The sequence below is a fragment of the Gymnoscopelus microlampas genome (genome assembly GCF_963454915.1).
Source record: "Gymnoscopelus microlampas genome assembly, chromosome: 24".
Classification (NCBI taxonomy): domain Eukaryota; kingdom Metazoa; phylum Chordata; class Actinopteri; order Myctophiformes; family Myctophidae; genus Gymnoscopelus; species Gymnoscopelus microlampas.
The window spans coordinates 4203513-4227961 of NC_139961.1; the positions used below are offsets into that span (position 1 = coordinate 4203513).

At 46.1% G+C, this 24449-nt stretch overlaps 2 protein-coding genes across 4 annotated transcripts in view; one reads left to right on the forward strand and one right to left on the reverse strand.

Moving 5' to 3' along the window:
• raph1b (Ras association (RalGDS/AF-6) and pleckstrin homology domains 1b) overlaps nucleotides 1-11380 on the forward strand; it is a 136365-nt gene extending 124985 nt beyond the window's left edge. For 2 of the 3 annotated variants that reach the window (XM_084051303.1, XM_084051305.1), the window contains 5 exons: nucleotides 560-670; nucleotides 1513-1611; nucleotides 2006-2126; nucleotides 4859-4995; nucleotides 5740-11380. In XM_084051303.1, coding sequence (XP_083907429.1) covers nucleotides 560-670; nucleotides 1513-1611; nucleotides 2006-2126; nucleotides 4859-4995; nucleotides 5740-8697 — 3426 coding nt within the window. In that variant the 3' untranslated portion in view covers nucleotides 8698-11380. The remainder of the gene's footprint in view (nucleotides 1-559; nucleotides 671-1512; nucleotides 1612-2005; nucleotides 2127-4858; nucleotides 4996-5739) is intronic. The other variant, XM_084051304.1, reaches the window with a different exon arrangement.
• Nucleotides 11381-14621: 3241 nt separating this feature from the next.
• On the reverse strand, nucleotides 14622-22306 carry spp2 (secreted phosphoprotein 2; the record flags this gene model as incomplete). The annotated part of the gene is made up of 6 exons (XM_084051500.1): nucleotides 14622-14767; nucleotides 15816-15867; nucleotides 17334-17444; nucleotides 19052-19174; nucleotides 20710-20837; nucleotides 22252-22306. The coding sequence occupies 6 exons, from the start codon at nucleotides 22304-22306 to the stop codon at nucleotides 14622-14624; spliced, it is 615 nt and encodes a 204-aa protein (XP_083907626.1).
• Nucleotides 22307-24449: the final 2143 nt, after the last annotated feature.

Sequence of the window (24449 nt, forward strand, 5' to 3'; positions counted from 1 at the left end):
AGCAGACGTTTCGGTAGGAACAGTTCAAGCATTTTAAAGTGCAAGAAAAGGCCAGGAGAGGGAGGGGGGAGGGTGTTAGCGTTTCCTTTTGTCCTGGTTTATTTTTATTCTTGTCAGATCGTTCATGCAGATATACAAGCTCATACACAAGCAGATATAAATAGCAGATATAAATGGCAGATAGACAAGCTTGTAGATCTGCTGTTTTCGAAAAATCCTGAACATTTGTGCAAATCTTTGAATATTTTAAAGGGATAGTTCACCCACAAAATTACCTTTTTTCCTATCGGTTAGTCACCCCATGGAGACTTGAATTCATGGATATCTTTTAGTTTTTGTCTCATTCCTAAGCCAATAATTTGATGACCGGCAGTGGTTCCGGGTGTCTCCTACCGGAACCGCTGCCGGTCATCAAATTATTGTCTTAGGAATGAGACATTTAATGTGGTTAGATATGTTTTACTGTGTCTTAATGTGGTTAAACATGTTTTACTGTGTCTTAATGTGGTTAAACATGTTTTACTGTGTGTAAACGTGTGCTGTCGTCTCTCTTCTCCAGGCGTCCAGAGATCTGGTGTGTTTCCTCCAGTTGGACCATGTCAATGTTTACTACGGACAGGACTACCGCAGTAAATACAAGGCCCCTACGGACTACTGCCTGGCCCTCAAGGTAAATACAGTAAATACAGACTACTGCCTGGCCCTCAAGGTAAATACAGTAAATACAGACTACTGTGACAAATAAAGAGTTGGAGAGACGAGGAGACCCCTGTTACTGAACAAACACTCTATAGCAGTGATTACTATCACAATATAGAGCTATTTAACACTGTTACTGAACAAACACTCTATAGCAGTGATTACTATCACAATATGGAGCTATTTAACACTGTTACTGAACAAACACTCTATAGTAATGATTACTATCACAATATAGAGCTATTTAACACTGTTACTGAACAAACACTCTATAGCAATGATTACTATCACAATATGGAGCTATTTAACACTGTTACTGAACAAACACTCTATAGTAATGATTACTATCACAATATAGAGCTATTTAACACTGTTACTGAACAAACACTCTATAGCAGTGATTACTATCACAATATAGAGCTATTTAACACTGTTACTGAACAAACACTCTATAGCAGTGATTACTATCACAATATAGAGCTATTTAACACTGTTACTGAACAAACACTCTATAGCAGTGATTACTATCACAATAGATACCTCAGGAAACAAGCCATAGGCTTTCTTGGTTTTAAAATCCTCTTAGTAGACCTTGTACTGAACTGAACTTTCTTGTGCTTTTTTATTGCAAACTGCCAATAAAGTATTCAATCAATCAACGTGCCAACAAATGTGTCAATGTTATCGCTTACATTTCTGTGTAGAAATGGCGAGATAAGATATACAACAACAACAAATAAAATAGTTATGAAAGATTTCCAACGCAAAGATAATAGAAAAAAAGGTGTTTTTATTCTTCATGTCTCCTGGCAGCATCCACAGATCCAGAAGAAGTCTCAGTACATCAAGTACCTCTGCTGTGACGACGTCAGGACGCTGCACCAGTGGGTCAACGGGATCCGCATCGCTAAGGTTAGCCTCGTCTGGTTGGCTGACCCAGCGGCTCCCATGATTAGCTTAATGTTCAACATTGTTTTCTCACTCAACAGTAAACAAACCAACATACAGTATAATTGTATACAGGATATCTGCGCATTTATAAAGTTATAGTTTAAGACCCTTTTAATACCAAATTGGCCAAATTGGTCAAATATTACCTTAGAAAGAGGCAAATCTTGTGAAAATAGCCGATCTACAAACTGACAACGCCTCACAGTGTGAGGCTTTGTTTGCTTGTAGTTCTGCTATTTTCACAAATATGTACAGTATCTGTGGAACCGAGTCAGTCTAATCTGTGTGTGTGTGTGTGTGTGTGTGTGTGTGTGTGTGTGTGTGTGTGTGTGTGTGTGTGCGTGTGTGCGTGCAGTATGGGAAACAGCTGTACATGAACTACCAGGAGGCCATGAAGAGGACAGAAGCGGCTTACGACTGGTCCTCTCTGTCAACCTCCAGCATCAGATCTGCCTCCAGCTCTGCTAGCATCCCTGGTGGGTTCTCACATTTGAAATATGTATTTATGTCCACATAAACAGAAGTACAAGAAATGCCTTGTACAAAGGACATAAACACTGCCAGTGCAGTCAGATAATGGGAAAACAGCCAGTTACAAAGTGCATGTAACCCATTGAGACCTGAAGCCGATTCTACATGTCTCCTAAATCAGTAAAAACAGTTTTCTGAAAAACGTATGTTTCTATATCAGTGGTGCGCAATCTTTTTCATGTCAAGGACCCCCAAAATGACATGTATTTGGCCGCGGACCACCATCAAAATATTTTGTTCCAGGGACCCCCCAGAAGCAAAGATTTGAGTTGAAAATGTTCGCTTTAAAAATTTATATATTCAAAGATTTGCACACATTTTCACAAATTTTCAAAAATAGCAGATCTACAAGCTCGTAGCGCGGCACTCGGTGCCGTGCTATGAGCTTGTATATCTGCTATTTTTGAATAGCCCAAAGTGTAAAATAATGCTTTTTAGCAAAAAATGACACAGTTCCAGGTCTTAATGGGATAAGGCAGAACATTGTTACATACAATAATGTTGGCATACTTGTCAAACACAGCGGACAACAATCATGGGTAAAGGAAACAACGCCTCCTCCAAATTGAGCGGCTTCCTATAATAGCTGATATTGAGCAGTACCTTGAGCAGTTTAGATCCTCCAGATCTGGAGGGCTAAACAAGCTAATTGTTTAGCCCTCCTTTTTGGAGAGGCCGGCCATTTGCAGGCCTCTCACAACCAACTTGTGCACGTGTCCTAGACTACCAAAGATAAAAACCAAAAGTTTACATCTGTAGCCTAACTGAGAAGATGGTCTGCTCTAGCTGATGATATTTTAGCACTTTGGTTAGGAAGGCTTCCTCTAAGCTGTAATCAAAAGTACAGCCACCTTCGAGAATGACCACCTCCCTATGGTTTTCATTAACAACAATGACATCAGGGGTGTTAGCTGAAATGTTAGAGAACACAGAATCATCATTACACAGGCTAAACATGCTCAGCTTCACAGTAGAATGCTTATACGGCATGATACACCTGTCATGCCTACTTATGTAGAGTCCCCTGTATACATGGCACCCATTTAAGATGTGGGACATGGTTTCAGCTATTTGTTCATGACCATGAACACACACACACACACACACACACACACACACACACACACACACACACACACACACACACACACACACACACACACACACACACACACACACACACACACGGTTTGTCTGTGAAGGACAGAAACTGCCTCAATAACATCGTCAAAGTCTGCTCCAAAATCACTGGAGTCAAGCAAAATGACCTGAACACTCTCTGGAAGAGGAGAGTGGTCCAGAAGGCAAAAGGTCTTATAGACCAACCTGACCACATCCTGTCCTCTAACTTCTGCCTCATGCCGTCAGGACGGCGATACAGAGCTTCTATCTGCAGTACAAACCGCTACTCCAAGTCCTTTATTCCGTCAGCCATTCGGCTGCTAAATGCTGATAAATATTGCTTTTCTTATTTATGTGTGTATACCTCAACGACAGTATGCAACTATTTAAAAACCTGCACTATGTATATGCCATTATGTACTTTTTCTACTGTGTGTTCTTGAATTACATATATCTATGTCTTTTTATATGCACTGCTGCTCTACTCTTAACACAAGGAACAATGTACAATTTACTAGGTCGATCAATCTGAGCGTTCTCTGTTTCGTGTTTTTACTGTTCTACGTATGTCTTGTCATGGTGAGATCTGTAGAAACTGAATTGCCCCCCGGGGATAAATAAAGTCATCTGAATCTGAATCTGAATCACACACACACACACACACACACACACACACACACACACACACACACACACACACACACACACACACACACACACACACACACACACACACACACACACACACACACACACACACACACACACACACATGGAGTAGTAGACCAGATCACATTGTTTGAATGTTAGTGAACAAGCAGGTATATCCGGGTAGGATGTCTTTCACAATATAATATAAAGTGTCCAGAACATCAGCTCTGTCTAGTTTGTCAACCTGTAAATATTTAGAACAAAATAATCCATTTCTAACAGTCAATAACAATAGATAACAATATAGTAGGTTTCCTGTTCTTCCAGAAATAAGGTTAAAGGGATAATTCACCCCAAAATTACTTTTTTCCTATCGATTGTAGTGTACTGTTAAAATACTCTTGTACTAAATGGCCTAACTGTCATGGTGTGTCCTTGTAGTATACTGTTAACCCATTAAGACCTGGAACTGTGTCATTTTTAGATTTGAGCTAAAAAGCATTATTTTACACTTTGGGATATTCAAAAATAGCAGATATACAAGCTCATAGCGCGGCACCGAGTGCCGCGCTATGAGCTTGTAGATCTGCTATTTTTTTTAAATTTGTGAAAATGTGTGCAAATCTTTGAATATATATATTTTTAAAGCGAACATTTTTAACTCAAATCTTTGCTTCTGGGGGGGGGTCCCTGGAACAACATATTTTGATGGGGGTCTGCAGCCAAATACATATAATTGTGGGGGTCCTTGACATGAAAATGATTGAGAACCACTGATATAGAAACATACGTTTTTTCAGAAAACTGTTGAGATTTAGGAGACATGTAGAAATCAGCTTCAGGTCTCAATGGGTTAAAAGACTCTTGTACTAAATGGCCTAACTGTCATGGCGTGTCCTTGCAGAGTCCCAGTCCAACCACTCAGGCCAGTCGGACAGCGGCGTGGACACTGGCTCTTCTCACGGCCGCTCCCAGAGCGTGGTCAGCTCCATCTTCTCAGAGGCCTGGAAGAGAGGCACCCAGATGGAGGAGAACACCAAGGTACCGCTCCTTTTACACTAGAGTTCTCACTCTACTCTGCCCAAACCCCGACCCTACCCGACACCACGTTTTCGGGCCGGGCTAAATCTATGGTAATTCGTCGGGCCGAGCCGAGCCCTGGGTGAAGAAAAGAAAAAAAAGCAGTGTATGTGTTGGATGCAGCTCAAAGTGAAATTTACTCAGGTATCTAGTTTGTCCCCGTCTGACCTTCCTAGCCCGTGTTATTAAAGAAAAACGGGCGACAATGGCCAAAATTCAATCGAAAATCAGCGATCTGAAATTGGCAAAAGTGGCCGTTTTCAAGATGTTTTGGCCACTAACTCTGGAAAGGAAGGTCCAATCTGCTCAGTTCAGAGCTTGTTGGATGCGTGACTTTGAGGACATTAAGCACGTAATGACACCTTTTGGGGTTTTCAGCACTGAAAGTATGGTAATTGTTCGGGCCGAGCCTCGGGCCGGCTCAGTAGGGCCCAGTTAGGTCCGGGCCTTCATTTTCAGGCCCTTTGAGAACTCTATTTTACACCACTGGTTCCCAAACATTTTAGCTCAAGACCCAAAAGAGAAATTTGACCCCGAGTGTAACAAAAGAATATCACTTATCCTACCTTTAAATATTATTTCCATCCGTCAAATGTATAATTGTTTTGGGGTTTCCGTCCCACAATGTGATATATATATATATATATATATAATGTATATATTGAACTGGCAGCGTCTGAGAACCCTCTTCTTTCCTCTCAACAGATGAGGCATGATTCCTCCAGGTGTGCCACCCTGCCCCACTCCACCCACAGCCACCGCCATCACAGCCAGCATTCAGTCGACTCCCACCCGGCTCCCGCGCAGGCCGCCTCTCCCCAGCCGCAGCCTCAACAAGCCCATCACCCACCTCCGCCCCAGCAGCAGTACCAGGCTCTGCCCCAGCAGCAGTACCAGGCTCCTCCCCAGAGCCCGTACCAGGCTCCGCCCCAGAGCCAGTACCAGGCTCCTCCCCAGAGCCCGTACCAGGCTCCGCCCCAGAGCCCGTACCAGGCTCCACCCCAGTTCCAGGCTCCGTCCCAGAGCCAGGCCCATTCTCCGCCCCAGGCCCAGTACCTACCCCCTGCTCAACCTCCACCGCTACAGCACCAGCTGCCCCTCCACATCCAGCAGCTACAGCAACAACAGCTACAACAACAGCTGCAACAACAACAACAACAACAACACCAACAACAACAACAACAGCTGCAGCAACAACAACAACAACAGCTGCAACAACAACAACAACAACAACAACAGCTGCAACAACAACAACAGCTGCAGCAACAGCTGCAACAACAACAACAGCTGCAGCAACAGCTGCAACAACAACAACAACAGCTGCCGCCACAGGCTCACAGCGGCTACGCCCGCACACCGTCCCCACCTTCGCCCCAGCAGCAGCCCTCCCCTCCGCCCCCACCACCCCCTCCTCCGCCGCCACCCCCTCCCCCGCTCCACAGCGTGTCCCACCACTCCCCGGCCACCATGTACAAGTTCAGCACCATCACCCGGCTGCAGAACCAGAACGGGGCGGCGGCTAGGAGCAGGGCGGCTGCAGCGGCAGCGGCAGCGGCTAACCACCACCAGCACCACCACCAGCACCACCACCTGCCCCCCATGGCCCAGCAGGTCCTTCCCCCGGCCCCGGCGGCTCCGCCCGCCAGTGTCCGCCCGGCCAATAACGTGCCGCCGCCGCCTCCCCCCCCGCCGCCGCCCTCCATGCCGGCGCCGGGCTCGGCCATGGCGGTGCTGATGAAGTCGGCCGGAGGCTTCACTGCACCTCCCCCTCCTCCTCCTCCCCCGCCGCCGGCGGCGCCACAGACCAACGGCGTGGCCTTTCCCCCCCCGCCCCCTCCGGCGCCCCCCTCCGCCCCGGGCCCGCCCCCTCAGCCCGTCTGCCCCTACGGCCAGAGGCAGGCTCTGAAGCAGAGGTTCCCCAGCCCGCCCCGGGACCTCCTCTCCCCCAACGGCATCCTGGAGGACTCCCCGCCGCCCGCCCCGGCCCCGCCCCCGCCACCCCCTCCCCCGCCGCCTCCACCCCCGCCCCCCCCTCCCCCTCAGCAGTTCCCGGCGGGGCCGGCCCAGTTCCCGCCACCCCCCGCGCCGCCGCCCAAAACCTTCACGCCGGGCTTCCTGCCCCACGCGGCCCCCAAGCCCGTGTCCCCCGTCTCGCCCTTCCCCCCGGCGCCCCCGCCCATCAACGCCGCCGCCGCCGCCGCCGCCGCCCTGGGGAGCCAGGCCCCGCCCCCGCCGCCGCCCCCTCCCCCCGCCGCTCCCATCAAGAAGCAGTTCAGCCTCCAGGCGGGCCACGCCCACAGCCAGCCCCCTCCCACCCTGCCCAAGCAGCATAGCCTGTCCAAGCCGCCGCCCCCCGTCTCCCTGGTCAAGCAGATAGCCAGTCAGTTTCCGGGGGCGTCGTCGTCACCATCATCGCTGCAGCCCACCAATCACACAGAGAGCCCCAAGGCCCCCCTCTCCCCCCCCGCGGTCAAGGCCAAACCAAAATGGCAGCCTGGGGGCGGGGGCCAGCAGCAGCAGCAGTCTCCGGAGTTCCCCCCGCCGCCCCCCGACACGGGAGGAGGAGGCAGCAGCTTCCCTGCCCCTCCCCCGCCCCCGCCCCCTCCTCCCCCCGCCCCCGCCCAGGGCCCCACCCCTCCTGCGCCCCCCCCACCCCCCGGGAACATCATGGGCTCCCCGCTGAGGAGGTCTCCCTCCGGCTCCTCGTCCTCGGCGGGCCTGGGAGGGAAGAAGCCTCCTCCCACTCCTCAGAGGAACTCCAGCGTGAAGGCCGACTCCTCCACCTCCTACCAGGAGTCCAGGAGGAACCTGCTCAGCAAGTTCGCTCCCCAGTCCAGCTCCTGCCCTCCCCCCCCTCCCTCCTCCTCTGGATCTCCCTCCAGGGAGCCGGCGCCCCCCACCGGCCCACCGGCGCCCCCCAAACCGGGCAAGCTGAACCTGGCCAACCTGCCCCTGGCCCTCCAGGCCAAGGTGGGGGCCCAGGCCAAGCAGTCCGGCGCCGCCGGCGACTTCCCCTCCCCGCCGCCCCCCGAGAGCTCCTCCTCCTCTTCCTACTTCCCGCCGCCGCCGCCGGCCTCTGAGCTCTTCCCGCCCCCACCTCCTCCTCCTCCCCCCGGTGGCGACGTCGTGCACGCCGTGGGCGTGCCGCCCCCCAAGGTGGCGGTGGTCAACCCGCAGCCCCAGGCGCCCCCGCCCCCTCCCCCCGCCTCCCTCGTCAGCATCCCCTCCTGGAACAAGGGCTCGCTCAAGAAGGCCGCGCCCCCGGCGCTCCTCCGTCGCGCCGGCGGAAACAACACGCCGGACCCCCCGGTGTCCCCGCCGCCCCCTTCCTCCTCCCAGTTCGCCCCTCCCACCTCCCCGAAGGGCGGCTCGGGCCAGCCCAACTTCCTGGACGACCTGCACCGGACTCTGAGGCGCAAGTCGGCCGGCCGCCAGGGCTCGCTCAACTCCGCCCACCTCTCGGGCAAGCTGGAGCCGGCGGCGGGCACCATGGACGACATGGCTCTGCCGCCGCCGCCGCCCCCCGAGCTGCTGCTCCAGGGCAACGGGGGCGGCTTCTCCTCCGGGAACATCTCAGGCTATGCAACGCTGCGGCGGGGGCCCAAGGTGCCGCCCGCCCCGCCCAAGCGTGGCGACGCCACCAAACTTACCGGAGAGTGTTAAGGGTGACAGAGACGCCCTTTGGGACGTACTGTATGGTAGACTATAGCTAGGTGACTTAAGTGGTTCCTCCATCACAGAGATCCACCGGCAGGAGGCCAACCCTGAAGGCCTTTTCTGGATGAACCTGAAGATCCGTGTTGTTTGGAGGACCTTAAAGACGTTCTGTCCTGTTAAAGGAATATGACTGTGTATATATACTGAAAGACCTGGTGGTGTTTGTGAATGACTCTCACGTTGACGTTTTTTGGCCTGCTTGGGAGTGTCAGGACTGTTCACATGGGTGTCAGGTCATCCGTTTACTGCAGACAATGTTACCCGGGTCGACTGAAGCTCGATTCGGTCACACGGCGGTCGTCACTCGGCGAAATTAGACGATGCGGCGCATTGTGAGCTTTTGTAAGATCTGCTATTTCCGGCGAGTGACACCGTCGTACGATGAAGAGTATAAATGAAGCATTAGGAAGAAGAAGAAAACATTAAAAGCGCTTTCCTGCAATGTTCTTAACTGACACTCATTTACGTTTTCCTACGTTCATATTATACCGTATCCCTGCCTATCTGGTACCTACAGTACCAGTAAGTACCTACAGTACCAGTAGGTACCTCTCTGGTACCAGTAGGTGCCTCTCTGGTACCTACAGTACCAGTATAGGCTGAAGCAAAACGGCAGTGAGAATTGTTCCCAAATGCTTGTTTGTGATCCAGGTCTGAGCCAACTCGCGTAATCCGCTTCTTTGCCATAAGTTTGTGCCACGTGTTGTTGGGGAGGGGAGAGAGAGAGAGAGAGAGAGAGACAAAGACATTTAACCCATTTAGACCTGAGGCTGTTTCTAAAATCACCTTCTAAATCCTAACCTAAAGTTTTCTGAAAAACCTTTATTTTTGATTCAAATTATTCAAATATTTTAAATCATGTTGCTGTATATCGTTGTTGTTGTTGGGTGGAAACTTTGTATGTCCAAAACCGTTCCTTTTTTATTATCATTTTAAAAATGACTTAAAGTAGTGAAAATAGACAATCTACAAGCGCACGACGCCATAGATCGGCTATTTTCACTATTTTTGTGCGACACTCTTGTATGATGACGTAGGGCTTTAATTTATGAAAAAAACAATTTGAAACTTGGGAATTCTGAGGTTTCTGCCCGTCAGTGACGACATATAGTAGTAACATCTAAAATGACCCGGATGCTTCACCCGGATTGAAAGGTAGAACAACATTATAGGTTTTCCTGGTCTAAAAGGGTTAAAAAAAACAAAGATAGAGAACTCATCAGGATCTTTCTGCTTTGGTACTGCATGGACCTGTAAAGACAAGCTGTACAAACCTGAAGCTCTTCTGTGTGTGTGTGTGTGTCTGTGTGTGTGTGTGTGTGTGTGTGTGTGTGTGTGTGTGTGTGTGTGTGTGTGTGTGTGTGTGTGTGTGTGTGTGTGTGTGTGTGTGTGTGTGTGTGTGTGTGTGTGTGTGTGCACGTGCGTGTGAGTCAGGCAGGCAGGCAGACACTAATGCCTGATTAAGAATGGTTGTGCACCAGTGTCTTGTATGAAAATAGCCTATCCACAAGCTCGCAGAGCTTGTAAATCTGTTGTTTTCGGCACACACAACTAAGTATAAATCTAAGAGCGCCCTGCACTGCACACACAGCTGTGTGTGTGTGTGTGTGTGTGTGTGTGTGTGTGTGTGTGTGTGTGTGTGTGTGTGTGTGTGTTCGTTAGGCGTTGACTAGTAAACGTTTAGGAAGGCCTTCGTGGAACAGGGATTGTATGTTGTTTTTGTTTTGCTTTTATATGAAATTATTTAATGATTGCTAAATGAAAGGATTTTCTTTCCGTTTTGTATTTTATCAGATTTACGTACATTTTATCTAATCATCTTCTTTTTTTGTATTAGCTGGTCAAACAAAGGTGTGAGAGGAGTTAAATGGAAGGAATGTACTGAGAGAAAGCATCATGGGAAACGGTTGGAATACATAAAACTGCAGGCATTCAGGATTCAGTATCTCAAAAAACTGTTCAAAACTAAATCTGCAAACAAAAAAAAAAGGCGCTCTCGGTGAACACTGCGCCGGAAAGCTACAATCCGTAAGGACCCCCAAAACTATATGTATTTGGTCGCGGACCCCCATCTCAAAATATTTGTTCCATGGACCCCCAGAAGCAAAGATTTGCTTTCAAGAAAATGCTTTCAGAACATATATATATATTCAAAGATTTGGACACATTTTCACGATTTCGAATACCCAAAGTATAAAATAATGGTTCAAGTGGTTAAAATGTAAAATGACACCGATGCTCTCCGGGTTTTAATGGGTTAAAATAAGTCCCAGATTGTGGCTTTGTGCTTAATTTATAATCTGCAGTACGACTGTGTCGCTTGCTAAAAAGAACTGATCTACCAAAGCTCAACAACAACGTCAACACCATACCTGTGTTGTGTGAAGATCGATTCTTAATGGCAAGTGTCAGCCCTCGTGCGATGGAACACGAATGAATCTTTGTTCAGGAAAGAATTAGCGTTGGTGAAGTAACCATGTGACTGAGTCAGGACTGTGTGCAGTAACCATGTGACTGAGTCAGGACTGTGTGCAACTGGAAGAAAACTGAGCATTGTATCTATTGTGTACTGTTTTCTTTTCCTTTTTTTTTATTTAATGCAAAGAAAATAAACATGTCTTATAGTGGACTTGAAAGGTTGGTGAAGAGGACCTGTGGTGCCGTGTGTGCGCGTGCGTGTGCGTGCGTGTGTGTGCGCGTGTGTGCGTGTGTGTGTGTGTGTGTGTGTGTGTGTGTTTTGGCTTGACCTTTTGACCTGAACGCGTCTGTTTCATTTTGTTTATACCTGTACAGTCCCCGGCCGCCGCCGCTATTGGCTCCACCCGTCGCCTTCTAAAGCCACATGGCGTCACGATCCAGCCAGTTAAAAAAAGAAAAGGGACAGTTTGGATCCACCCATGTGGGAAAGTTACCCCTCCTCCTCCCCCCAACTGTTCTTTTTATAATGTACAGAACATGACATGAAGTTGTCGGTAAGACAGAAGGCTGGGTCCAAGGTGTGGAACGTCACGTACAATCAACTGGCGAGCATTCAGGGCTGAATGTTGCTTTCAACTCGGTATGTTTTAATGTATTTGTGTGTGTGTGTGTGTGTGTGGTTGTTGTTTTTTCACGGTGCCATTAGCAAACGGCTGGAGGAGGTCAAGTCTGGGGTCTTGCCCCTCCACAGTGCATCATGTGTGTTTATTTGTTTGTTTGTTTCCTCCAGCAGCAACGCCTTCAGTTGACCATTTTACACACACGGCGGCCATTTTGCCACGACGTCACGCTCGCGCGAAATGCTATTTCGGAAGCTTGTTTTTGGTTCACTCGTCGTCCTGCGAATGTGCGAGATTTTATAACAAAACTGCATGATTTTAAAATCACCGGCGCGTCCGTGAGTGTGCCGCTAGGTGAGTGAGCCGCTAGGTGAGTCAGCACCCGCGCCGAGCGTCGTCGTCTTAAGTTGGCAAGCCGCGGTGGACGGAATAGTTTGTCACGTGAACGAAAAGGAACGCTCCCTATTGGCCAGTAGTTTCCAAACTTGGAACTAGGGGGGATCCTCCCCAGGCAGGTCTCCAAATGATTGTTTTTTGGGGGTCCCCAATAATTTGCTTAATGTGCAAGTAAGCAAACCAACGTACAGTATAAGTGTATTTATACAGGGTATTTGCACATTTCTAAAGTTACAATTCAAGGACTTTTAAGAACTTTTTAATACCAAATTGGCCAAATTGTCAAACATTACGTAAGGAAGAGGTAAACATTGTGAAAATTGCAGATCTTACAAGCTCACAATGCCTCACAATGTTCGGCTATTTTCACAAAATGTATCTGTGGAACCGAGTCAAACTAAATGGAATGGGGGGGGGGGGTTGTGGTTATCCCACGGTCCCCCCCGTATGACATAATACAGGCAGTATGACCGTCGTGTGAGTATGGCCAATGCCAGTGCTGCCGCCACCCTCGTGGGCCAATGGCCTGTCTGTTTGCGTGTCATGAATGATGACGTCATTAATAACTGTGGAACATTAAAGAAACGGTTAGTCATAAAAAAAGAATGCAGCTGGTTGGTAGTGTCAGGGTTGAAAGGTTTAAGAGACGTGTTCGTTGAAAGCAGTTAACCTGATGAGCGTTCCGTAAAGAGACTGTTATATTATATAAGCATCATACCATTGGAGAAACCTCAAAACACAGACGGACCACTCCCCTACAAGGCCTATTTATAACACAGATGGACCGCTCTCTACAAGGCCTATTTATAACATGCTATGTCTTTATCTCGCTTATAACCCATTATAGTGCTTGGTCTGCCCTCCAGGGGGCGGTGTATCCTTTCATAATGGCTGAGTATCATTGTCATGGACAGGTTTGTTGGACACAGTTACAAAGTGTGTAAGTTGTTGATGTGCTGATTCTGACTTTGTGAGGAGAAGGAGGAGGGGCCAAATGAAATGAAGGAAGATTAAAAAAAGATGTGTGGGGATAACAAGACGTGACGTGTTCTCTTGCATTTTAAACTGAAAAAAAACAAAACACTATAAATGTTCAAACCTGACCTCAACGTGTGTCCCGAGTCGGCTTCTTCTGCGTCTCTCTGTTTATTTGCATGGTGTGTTTTTAGATCAGTGTGTAAAATATGCTGCAGAGTCCAAGTGAGTTCACCTCAAGCTCATTTACAGTACAGTGGGAGTGGACCACGGTCGCCCTCTTGTGGTGTGACCATGAACTGCATGAGTTGGAGAAGGAAACTTCATCACAAATAGACTCTATGGGCCATATTTTCGCCGGTGCCTTACCCAGCATTATCCCTAAACTTCTTTGCCCTTTTTTAAAAAACTATTTTTCAAAACATTTTCAAATAGTTCAACTAGCCGATCTACATCGACACGTTGTGAGCTTGTAGATTGGCTATTTGAAAAATGTTTTTAAAAAGAGTAAAAAATGGCAAAGAAGTTTAGGGATAATGGGTAAGGCACGGGCGAAAATAGGGTCCTATATACTTTTCTTTCTCTGTTAGGATGTAATGAGAGAGAGATGAGACGGGGACCCCCAGATTAAACTTCTTCATAGATTTCATAGATGGCTTCATAGACTTGTTTGACAGCACTATCATCAATAGTTTTTTTTTTTTGTTTATTTACACATTATCTTTTCTATGTTGTATTCATGTTGATGTGTATTTTTAAACCACTTAAAGCCTCAATACGTGACCTTTCACTCTGTACTTGGTCTTTTTTTTCCCCTCTACACCACCAAACCTCTTTGCCTAAAATAGCCAGATCTGCTATTTTCAGCTAATATTCCCCTCAGAATTGTGATGCAAATGGTTCAAGTGGTTAATGTAAAAAAAAAAGTTCCTATCCACAAAGATCCCCCCCCGCCCACGCCCGAGGACCCTGGACCCCCTGTTGAAGACCCATGCTCTAGACGTCGGCATACATTAAGACGTTAAAATCTAAGCCGTGTACGGAGTCGTCACATTCGTCCACAGCAATGCCGTTTTACGTTGCACAATCACAATTCATGCACAACAAACAGACCCTCAAAGTACCCTGTGTGGTGGGCATGGAGCAACTGACATGATTTATTCATGTATTATTATTTGTTTATTGAACAGCTATAGCAGGACTACACTGTACATCGTCTCTGTCGCGTGGAAACCCAAAAAAAGTCCAAAACTGTTTACTTTTCAGGATTCAAATTCAAAAGCATCAAAAGCATCAGATCTACAAGCTCGAAACGCGCTGCGTTTCGAGCTTGTAGATCTGATGCTTTTGTGTGACGCTCTAGGCTGATCAAGATTTTTTTTTTTTATCTAAAATAGAATGTAATATGGAGATAAGTGGTTTCTGCCTGACAACAAGAAGATGTTTTCTCTGCGTTTCTCCTCAGTCCAGGTAGTTGGTGAAGACGCCTCCTCTGGGGATGATGACCTCCACCTCCTGTCTGAGGACGGAGCGGGCGGGGCTGGCAGGAGCAGCAGGAGGAGGAGGAGGAGGAGGAGGTTGAGCAGCAGGAGTTTGAGGTGCTGGGTCTGGAGGTTGAAGAGAACATTAGGAGAAAAGATCAGAGGTGATTCTGATTACTTCCTGTGAGGATTTTAAAGGTAGGGTAAGTGATATTTTTTGTTAAAAAGGTTAAAGTACTATATTGTGATAGTAATCATTGCTACAGAGCGTTTGTTTGGTCACAGGGGTCTCTCCAGCTCTTTAGTAAACACAATATAGTACCTTTTCAGGTAGGTGACAACATTTAAGCCAATCAGGAGAGGGCACTGAACATGCATGCGCATAAAGAGCTGTAGAGACATGGGAGACTCCCTTTACTGAACAAACACTCTATAGCAATGAGTACTGATCACAATATAGAGCTATTTAACACTTGTTTTAACCAAAGTAAATCACTTACCTTTAACCACTTCAGCCCTATATACATTTTGGCCATTTGAAAACAGCCGATCTACAAGCTCACAATGCGTCGCGATGCGACGCATTGTGAGCTTGTAGATCTGCTATTTTCAAAAGATTTGTATACATTTGACATTCTGCATAATGACTACTTTAGTACATTCTGATACCAATACTTTTGTACTTTTTACAGAAGTACATTTTTAATTCTGGACTTTTACTTGTAACAGAGTATTTCTACATTGACGTATTGATGCTTTTAATTCCGGAAATTGAGTACTTTTTCCACCACTGCATATCTCTCGGATCTTATTTGACGACTTTGACGACTTTGCTGTCTGACACCACCAACCAGAGACCGCTGTGGTGTCTGTCTGGTCAGTGATGCTTGTAGTCCTGTTAGAAGGCCGTGAAGACTTCACTCAAACAGTGCTAAAGTAAGTTCAATGAGTTGGAAGTCGGCGTCCTTTCTTACGATCACATATCTGACATGACAGTAGGCTAAAACGTGCTTACAAATTAACGTGTATTTTGTTCTAACGCTGTGATTGTTGAAGGAGAATTGTGTCATTCCAAAAGCATATTGCCATGGTTTATTTATTTATGTATTTTTTTTTACATAAAACAGACTGATCATTGATTATGACAATAATATACAATATTGTGTGTCATTACCTCTGTTGACAAATGATGGGATATTGACATGCTGCCTTCCCCTGGAGAAGATCTGTTGGTATGGAGAACAAAACATTTACACATTACATTAGATCCATAGACCAATTATTTGTTTACAAACATTGAGACTGGACGCACAGGTGACTGTTTCATGTCATCAATTCCCAACAGATCCCCAAACCTGCTGTTTTAGGGTGAGCTTGTTTCAGTTCATTCAACCACCTCTGTGTGTAGGCTAGTGGGGTGCGCCCTAGCGACACATATATACTTCATCGTGCAACGGTATTGCGCACAGAGAACAGCTGACATACAAGCTCACAATCTCGTCGCGGATGCGACCGCTGTGAGCTTGGAGATCTGCTATTCTCGGCCGTTCTCTGCGCGCGACACCTTCGCGGGACGGAGCATAAATTAGTCTTGACTGGCTGCAGCTGCGCGAGCCAAGCAGGTTCTGGTGCCATGATCATAGAGCGCTCCCTCTGTTCTTATGACAGTCACTGGAGGTGGAGTTTTGAGGACAACTGCTTTGAATTGTTATTATTGTTTACACACAACAGAAACCAAGGATTATATATTTCAAGAGCGAGAGATCACAGTAAAAATCCTAAGCATTCTTCCTCCACACTGGGAGAAAAACAGCTTCTGAAAGTTTGATGGGATGCATTTTTACACGTGAGACTGTGACCACTTTTACATTGCATCTTATGAGAGGTGGGGTTCTTTTGCTGCCGACCTGCGCGCGCATACTATTTCATACCAGTGTGACGTCGTCTGTTAAGGCGTCTATAGGAACACAACTTATCTTTCCCCATTTCATGTAAAGTAACAGTTTTGGACATGCAAGGTTTCCACCCGACAGCGACGCACGCGCTCGTGTTTGTGTGTCTGTGTGTGTGTTATTATCCTTCTGTCTGAGTGCTTGTACTGTATCTCGAATATCTTTTTTTTCTTTCTTTTTTTATCCCACGATTTTGTAACCCATGTTTTCACCCAGTGCCAATTGCCTTAGCTTGTAATCCTGCACGCTACTCTCCCTCTGCCAGCCTGGGGAGATCCCCGAACTGAGCTCATGCCTCCTTCAACGCATGAGGAGTGACCGCTTCTTATCACCTGACAGGGGGGAGTTTCCCCGGTAGGACGTAGCTTCTTGTCACCTGACAGGGGGGAGTTTCCCCGGTAGGACGTAGCTTCTTGTCACCTGACAGGGGGGCGTTTCCCCGGTAGGACGTAGCTTCTTGTCACCTGACAGGGGGGCGTTTCCCCGGTAGGACGTAGCGCGTGGAAGGAACAAGTTATTCCAACCAGTTCCTTTCCCCTCCATCAGGCGCCCCGGCTGACCAGGGGGAGGCAGTATAGAGACTAGGATTATTGCATGTTTTTTGTGAGGGTACCTACCCTAGGAGACACGGGGAGAACATGCAAACTCCACACAGAAAGGCCCTTTATGGGCGCTGATGATGCGGCGGATCTTCTATCTTCTATCTGAGTGTTTCTATTGTATCTCTATCATTCTCTCACCTCCTCACTGCTGGACTCTGAGCTGGAGCTGGAGCCATGGCCGCACCTGAGCGCCACCACCTGGGCAGACACCACCGTCACACGCACACGACTGACACAGGAAGAGGAGGGCTGGAGAGATGGAGGGAGGAGAAGTGAGAGATGTAAGCTTTACTTATATGTGTCATGGTACATTGTTGTTAAATGTAGGGTAAGTGATATTTTGTGGTTAAAACAAAACGTTTTTATGTGAAAAGGTTAAAGCTCTATATTGTGATAGTAATCATTGCTATAGAGTGTTTGTTCAATAACAGGAGTCTCCCTGTATCTCCAGCTCTTTAATAAACACAAAATACATTTTCAGGTAGGTGACAAAATCAGGAGAAAGTACCCATTTATCAGCTTCATTTTTATAGTGTTCCAGTTCTAATTTTGATCATTTTCTTTGTGTCATCACTTCCAATTCCACTTGTTTAATCTATATCCTGACTGAGTTCTATATCCTTATTGGATAGAATTGGTATCCCGACCTGAAAATGCATTTTCTGTTTAATTATGAGCCAGAGAGACATGGAAACTCCTGTTACTGAACAAATGCTCTATAGCAATGAGTACTATCAGAATATAGAGAAATTTAACACTTGTTAACCAAAGAAAATCACTCACCCTACCTTTAGGGTAAAAGCAGTAGTAATTATCAGTAGTACTTAGCTCAGTTAACCCATTAACACCTGGAACGCATCTGTGTCACTTTTTGATTTCAGCTAAAAAAAAAGCATTATTTTACACTTTGGCTATTAAAAAATAGCAGATATACAAGCTCGTAGCGCGGCACGGCACCGAGTGCCGCGCTACGAGCTTGTAGATCTGCTATTTTTGAAAAATCGTGAAAATGTGTGCAAATCTTTTAATATATTGTTTTAAAGCATTTTTCAGTCAACTCTTCGCTTCTGGGGGTCCCTGGAAAAATATATTTTGAGATGATATAGATATAGTTTTTCAGAAAAACGTTAGGATTTAGAAGACATTTTGCAGAATCTGAAGCCTTAGGCCTCAATGGGTTAATAAATGTTAGGTCCGTAGCAGTATCATCATGGATTGTTTGTATGAAGGAATGCATCCATGCCAAGTCAAACAGTGTTCAGTCAGAGGTCTGTCAACACCAGGCCTACTGACCTCACAGACCTCAGATGAACCCATGTGCACTATGTGCCATTTAGAGCAGTGCTTCTCAAACCTTTTTCATGTCAAGGAACCCCAAAATTATATGTATTTGGCCGCGGCCCCCCCCAACTCTATATGTGCCCCCCCCAACAATATTTGCCCCCTGGAGCAAAGATTTGAGTTAAAAATGTGCAGTTTTTAAAGTGAACAAAAATGAAAGAAATAGCCTATATTCAAAGAGTTGCACACATATTCACTGATATTTTTCAAAAATAGCAGATCTACAAGCGCTTGTATGAGCTTGTATATCTGCTATTTTTGAATAGCCAAAGTATAAAATATCCCGGATTGAGTGGGTTAAAGGGATAGTTCACCCAAAAAAGAAATCTATGGATTAGTCACCCCATGGAGACTTGAATTCATGGAGACTTTTTTGTTTTCGTTGCATTCCTAAGACAATAATTTGATGACCGGCAGCGGTTCATGAATTCAAGTCTCCATGGGGTGACTAATCGATAGAAAAAAAGTCATTTTGGGGGTGAACTATCCCTTTTAAGGCGAGTGAGTGTCTTTACCACGAAGAAGCCGGGTCTGAAGGCACATCTCTGAGGATCCTCTCTGGAACTCTTCAAACACGCAGACTCTTTGACACCAAAGCTCAGCAGAAGGTCATACGTGTTCGTGGCAACAGGGATGACCTGGGACACGGGATTATTATTGTTAATATGATTATTAATATAGATTCAATGTAAAAAAATGGAATTCAACATCTCAGCGCTAATGTACTTGAGTGTTTCTCAAAGGCATTTATGAAGCTGCACTATGTACTGTAACTTTCCTCTTCTAACCCGGATTTATAACCCGGGTTCCTGCGCAAGTGCTGACATTTTTTAACCATTGAGCTAATAGAGCCTTGCTTGCTCAGGGGAATCTTGACCTTCAGGTCAAAAGTTTGTGTCAGATCCTGTGACCAAATGACATTTTATTCATTACAGAATTTGCATATACAGTATAGCGCCACTATAATATTCATTATTCAAAATGGAATGCAACATACAAGCGCTAATGTAGGCCTGCTAGTTATTTTAGCTCCACGTTAATCAGAACAAACAGATGTCTTCCTTGGTTGGTTCATAATGTATCAGAATACTGTAGTTCCTCTAATTAGGATTATGTATAGTTTTACAGGTAGACTTAAGCCAAACCCTAAGTGTGTGTGTGTGTGTGTGTGTGTGTGTGTGTGTGTGTGTGTGTGTGTGTGTGTGTGTGTGTGTGTGTGTGTGTGCGTGCGTGCGTGCGTGCGTGCGTGCGTGCGTGCGTGCGTGCGTGCGTGTCTGTGTGTGTGTGTGTCTCTCTGTCTCTGTCTGTCTTCTGTCTTCCTCTGTTCTCCCAAACAACTATCCTTCTCCGTTCTCTACACTGGCTCCCCGTAGCGGCTCGCATCCAGTTTAAAACCCTGGTGCTAGCCTATAGGGCAGTGAAAGGAACAGCTCCTCCTTACCTCCGGGCTATGGTCGATGCTTACACGGGGCGACTGATTGCCTCGTCACTCAAGGGTCCTTCTTCCTTCCTTCTGCCGATCCACACGGTCACAGCTTTTTTTCTGTTCTGGCCCCACAGTGGTGGAATGAACTCCCCACTGATGTCAGGACAGCAGAGTCACTGCCCATCTTTCACTGCAGGCTGAAAACCCACCTCTTCAGGAAACACTACCCTTCCTCTTTGCCTGACCTACTTGTTGTTAACTAGTTGTACGAACGCTTGTTTTATTGTTGTATTGTTTTATTGGATCTTGTTTAGTCGATACACGTATTTGTTTTAGCTCTTGCTCATTTGATTTTGCTATTTTGTCTCATCTGTTTAAGGAAATAGGTAGCTGATATATTGCACTTTTACCTTAGCGCTAGGTATACTCTTAGTTGCTTGTTTTTGCAGAAAATGCACTTAAGGCTTCTGGTGATTAGTAGTTTTTGTTCCCTACCTATGTTGAATACACTTATTGTAAGTGGCTTTGGATAAAAGCGTCTGCTAAATGACTGTAATGTAATGTAATGTAATGCAATGTAATGTAATGGTCTGTCTGTCTGTCTATCTGTCTGTCTGTCTGTCTGTCTGTCTGTCTGTCTGTCTGTCTGTCTGTCTGTCTGTCTGTCTGTCTGTGTGTGTGTGTGTGTGTGTGTGTGTGTGTGTGTGTGTGTGTGTGTGTGTGTGTGTGTGTGTGTCCTCTCCTCACCCGTGTCACAGATCCTCTAGTGACTCGGTACAGGTGGCTCACAGCGTACATAGTGTTGACCTCGGTCAGAGCCGCTCCCAGACCCCTGTCTGCCATCACGGCCATCTCTGAGTTGTACACCGGCAGACCTGAGGAAGATAACATATATACGTTAAACCAGGGGTCTTCATATTGGACACTTTTTAGTAGCCTTCCCTAGCCTTCCTGTAGGCCAGCATTTTGACCTGGCTTGTGCCACTGGTAACCAATGTTACATATATTGAATCACTGTATACATTGTCTTTCCTTTCCTTGTTGGGAGGCTGTCGATGACCGGGAGGTGTTCCCTTTGATCTTGTTCTTGCTTTATCTTTATACACTTATCAATTTATGTTATGAATGTTGTGTCTGAGCTGTTTTGTTGTTTTATTATTTATTGTTTGTTTGTTTATATGTTTGTATTTTGTATGTCCATTGAAAAAAAAAAAAACAGGGGTCTTCAACTGATTCTGACCCAGGGACCACCATCCTGACCAAGAGCAACCTGGGGACCACCACTATTGTGTCGGGTGGGTCCATCATGCACCATTCCATGGGTTAAGATTTGTTTTTTTTTCCTTACTTGTTACTAGTAATCACACTATCAGAGGCTACCGTCATGAGCTGGACAAAACATGTAGTTTTCAAAGCATTGTATTATCAGTAAAGAGCAGGGATATCATTTGTCAAGAAGCACAACGTTGTTGTTGGATATAGGCCTATACTGCCACGTCGGAATGCATCGACTACTTTTTGTTTTCTCTGGACCACGCAGGACAGAACCAAGTCCTCTCTCTAAATAAGTCCCTTTCAGTCAATCGTGTGATGATGTGAGACTTAATGTATTTCTGTGGGCATTAGCAGGATGTTTACATCCTAAGAGGTCACTTGACTTTTTTAAATGTTAGATTCGACTTAAGTTAATTATTCACCAAACAAGAAACAAGAGAAGCAAAATTTAGCAAAAAAAGTCAAATTTAAAAAAAGTCTGATTTTACTGCATTTCTGAATGCATGGCCAGGGACCAACCTGCACTACCTCTGGTTGAAAATCCCTGCTTTAACCCATTATTATTACAAAACATACATTAACCACTTCAGCCCTATACACATTTCGTCCATTTGAAAATAGCCGATCTACAAGCTCACAATGCGTCGCAACCGTGACGCATTGCTTGCTGCTATTTTTTGTGTTGACATTTTTGAATACATATTTGAAGTTTTTCACTCAAACTCAGGTCAGTATTTAGAAGGTGTTTTTAGAATGGGTCTTAGGTCTAAATGAGTTAAACTGTTGAAATATCAACACCTGAGTTCAACACCATCAGGCCTGAGGAAACATATCATCGTTGCTGTCAGGGCACAAACCTCTCATCTCTATATTCTCCACTTTGTGTGGGTTTTCTTTTTGTAGATTAACGCCCTACTTGATCATACTACAGCTTCACACAAAAAAAGCATCCAAAGTAGCAGATCTACAAGCTCGAAACGAGGAGAAAGACACAGAGAAAGACCCAGCACTTACCTGAGCAGCAGTGAGACTGCAGCAGGGCTAATAGAAGGAGAATACAACACTTCATGTCGACTATCAGCACCCAGCTAAAGCTTTACATCTACTGGTTCACCTCGCACCTAAATAAATAGGTTCAGTCCTCGTCCTAACCCCCCCCCAAAAAAAACCTTACTGCTCCTCTCCTCTCCTCTCCTGATATCCGCTAACCTTTGTCCTAAGCTGTGTTTGGGTTCAGTTTGTTGCCAGTGCTATTGATCCTGGGCCATGTGGCAGAGCAGGGAACGGGACAGACGTTGTAACTTTGTGTACAGTGCTGGAAAAAAAGAGTACTAAAATGTTTTACTCAAGTAAAAGTATCAAAACTGCAATGTAGAAATACTCTGTTCCAAGTAAAAGTTCGGAATTCAAAACTTCCTTGAGTAAAAGTACTGGTATCAAAATGTACTTAAAGTACCAAAAGTAAAAGTATTCATTATGCAGAATGTCCCATTTCACAAGTTTTCAAATGTTTCAAATGTGTAAAAATCTTTTGAAAATAGCAGATCTACAAGCTCACAATGCGTCGCATCGCGACGCATTGTGAGCTTGTAGATTGGCTATTTTCTAATGGCTGAAATGTACTGTATATAGGGCTGAAGTGGTTGTTGTAATGTATGTATGTATTTAATGTATATTGTTTTAGTCTCATTCCTAAGCCCATAATTTGATGACCAGCGGACCGGTAGGCAACGGTTCCGGTAGGAGACACGAAGGAGACTCTTTGTGTCTCCTACCGGAACCGCTGCCGGTCACCACATTATTGTCTTATAGGAATGAGACAAAAACAAAAAAAATATCTATGAATTCGAGTCTCCATGGGGTGACTAATCCATAGGAAAAAAAGACATTTTGGGGGTGAACTACCCCTTTACCAATGAAAAGTATTAACTAGCGCTAGTCTGACAACTTCATCAGAGTCCCCATGCAGAACTTGTTTGTGTTATCCTTTTAGCTCAAACGTCTGTCTGTACCTCGTGCTGTTTAGGCCAGTGGTTCGCAAACTTTTTCACCCCCAAGTTGACACTTATTAGCCCGCGGACCCCCATTTGAAAAGATACGCCAGGGACCCCCCATGAGAGAAGATTTATTTTACGGCTCTAGCAGTGATTCTCAACCATTTAAATTTCAAGGAACCCCAGTTTGACGTGCATTAGGACTACGGACCCCCATTTAATGGCATTTCTATCTCTGTGACCCCAATTTATATTGTACAATCAATGTTAATTTAACTCTGAGAGTGTACAAATGTAACCTATATACCTAGTGCTAAGGTAAAAGTGCAATATATCAGCTACCTACTTTCTTAAACAGATGAGACAAAATAGCAAAATCAAATGAGCACGGGCTAATACAAAAAGTGTATCGACTAAACAAGATCCAATAAAACAGTACAACAATAAAACAAGAGTTCGTACAACTAGTTAACAACAAGTAAGCCAGACAAAGAGGAAGGGTAGTGTTTCCTGAAGAGGTGGGTTTTCAGCCTGTGGCGAAAGATGGGCAGTGACTCTGCTGTCCTGACATCAGTGGGAAGTTCATTCCACCACTGTGGGGCCAGAACAGAAAAAAGTCGTGACCGTGTCGATCGACCAGAAGGACCCTTGAGTGACGAGGCAATCAGTCGCCCTGAGGTGGCAGACCGAAGTGGTCGGGCAGGGGTGTAGGCATCAACCATAGCCCGGAGGTAGGAAGGAGCTGTTCCTTTCACTGCCCTATAGGCTAGCACCAGGGTTTTAAACTGGATCCGAGCTGCTACGGGGAGCCAGTGTAGAGAACGGAGAAGGATAGTTGTGTGGGAGAACTTGGGGCGGTTGAACACCAGACGAGCTGCAGCTTTCTGAACAAGCTCCAGAGGTCTGATGGCAGATGCCGGAGCACCAGCCAGGAGGGAGTTGCAGTAGTCCAGGCGGGAGATGACAAGAGCCTGGATGAGCACCTGGGCTGCCTTCTCCGTGAGGAAGGGGCGAATCCTCCTGATGTTGTAGAGGAGGAATCTGCAGGACCGTGTCACTGATGCGATGTTTGCCGAGAACGACAGTTGATCGTCCAGGGTCACACCCAGATTCTTCGTAGTCGGAGTTGACGTCACCACAGCATTATCAATGGTGATGGCCATGCCTCGGTGCGGACAGCCCTTCCCCGGGAGGAACATCAGCTCGGTCTTGTCCAGG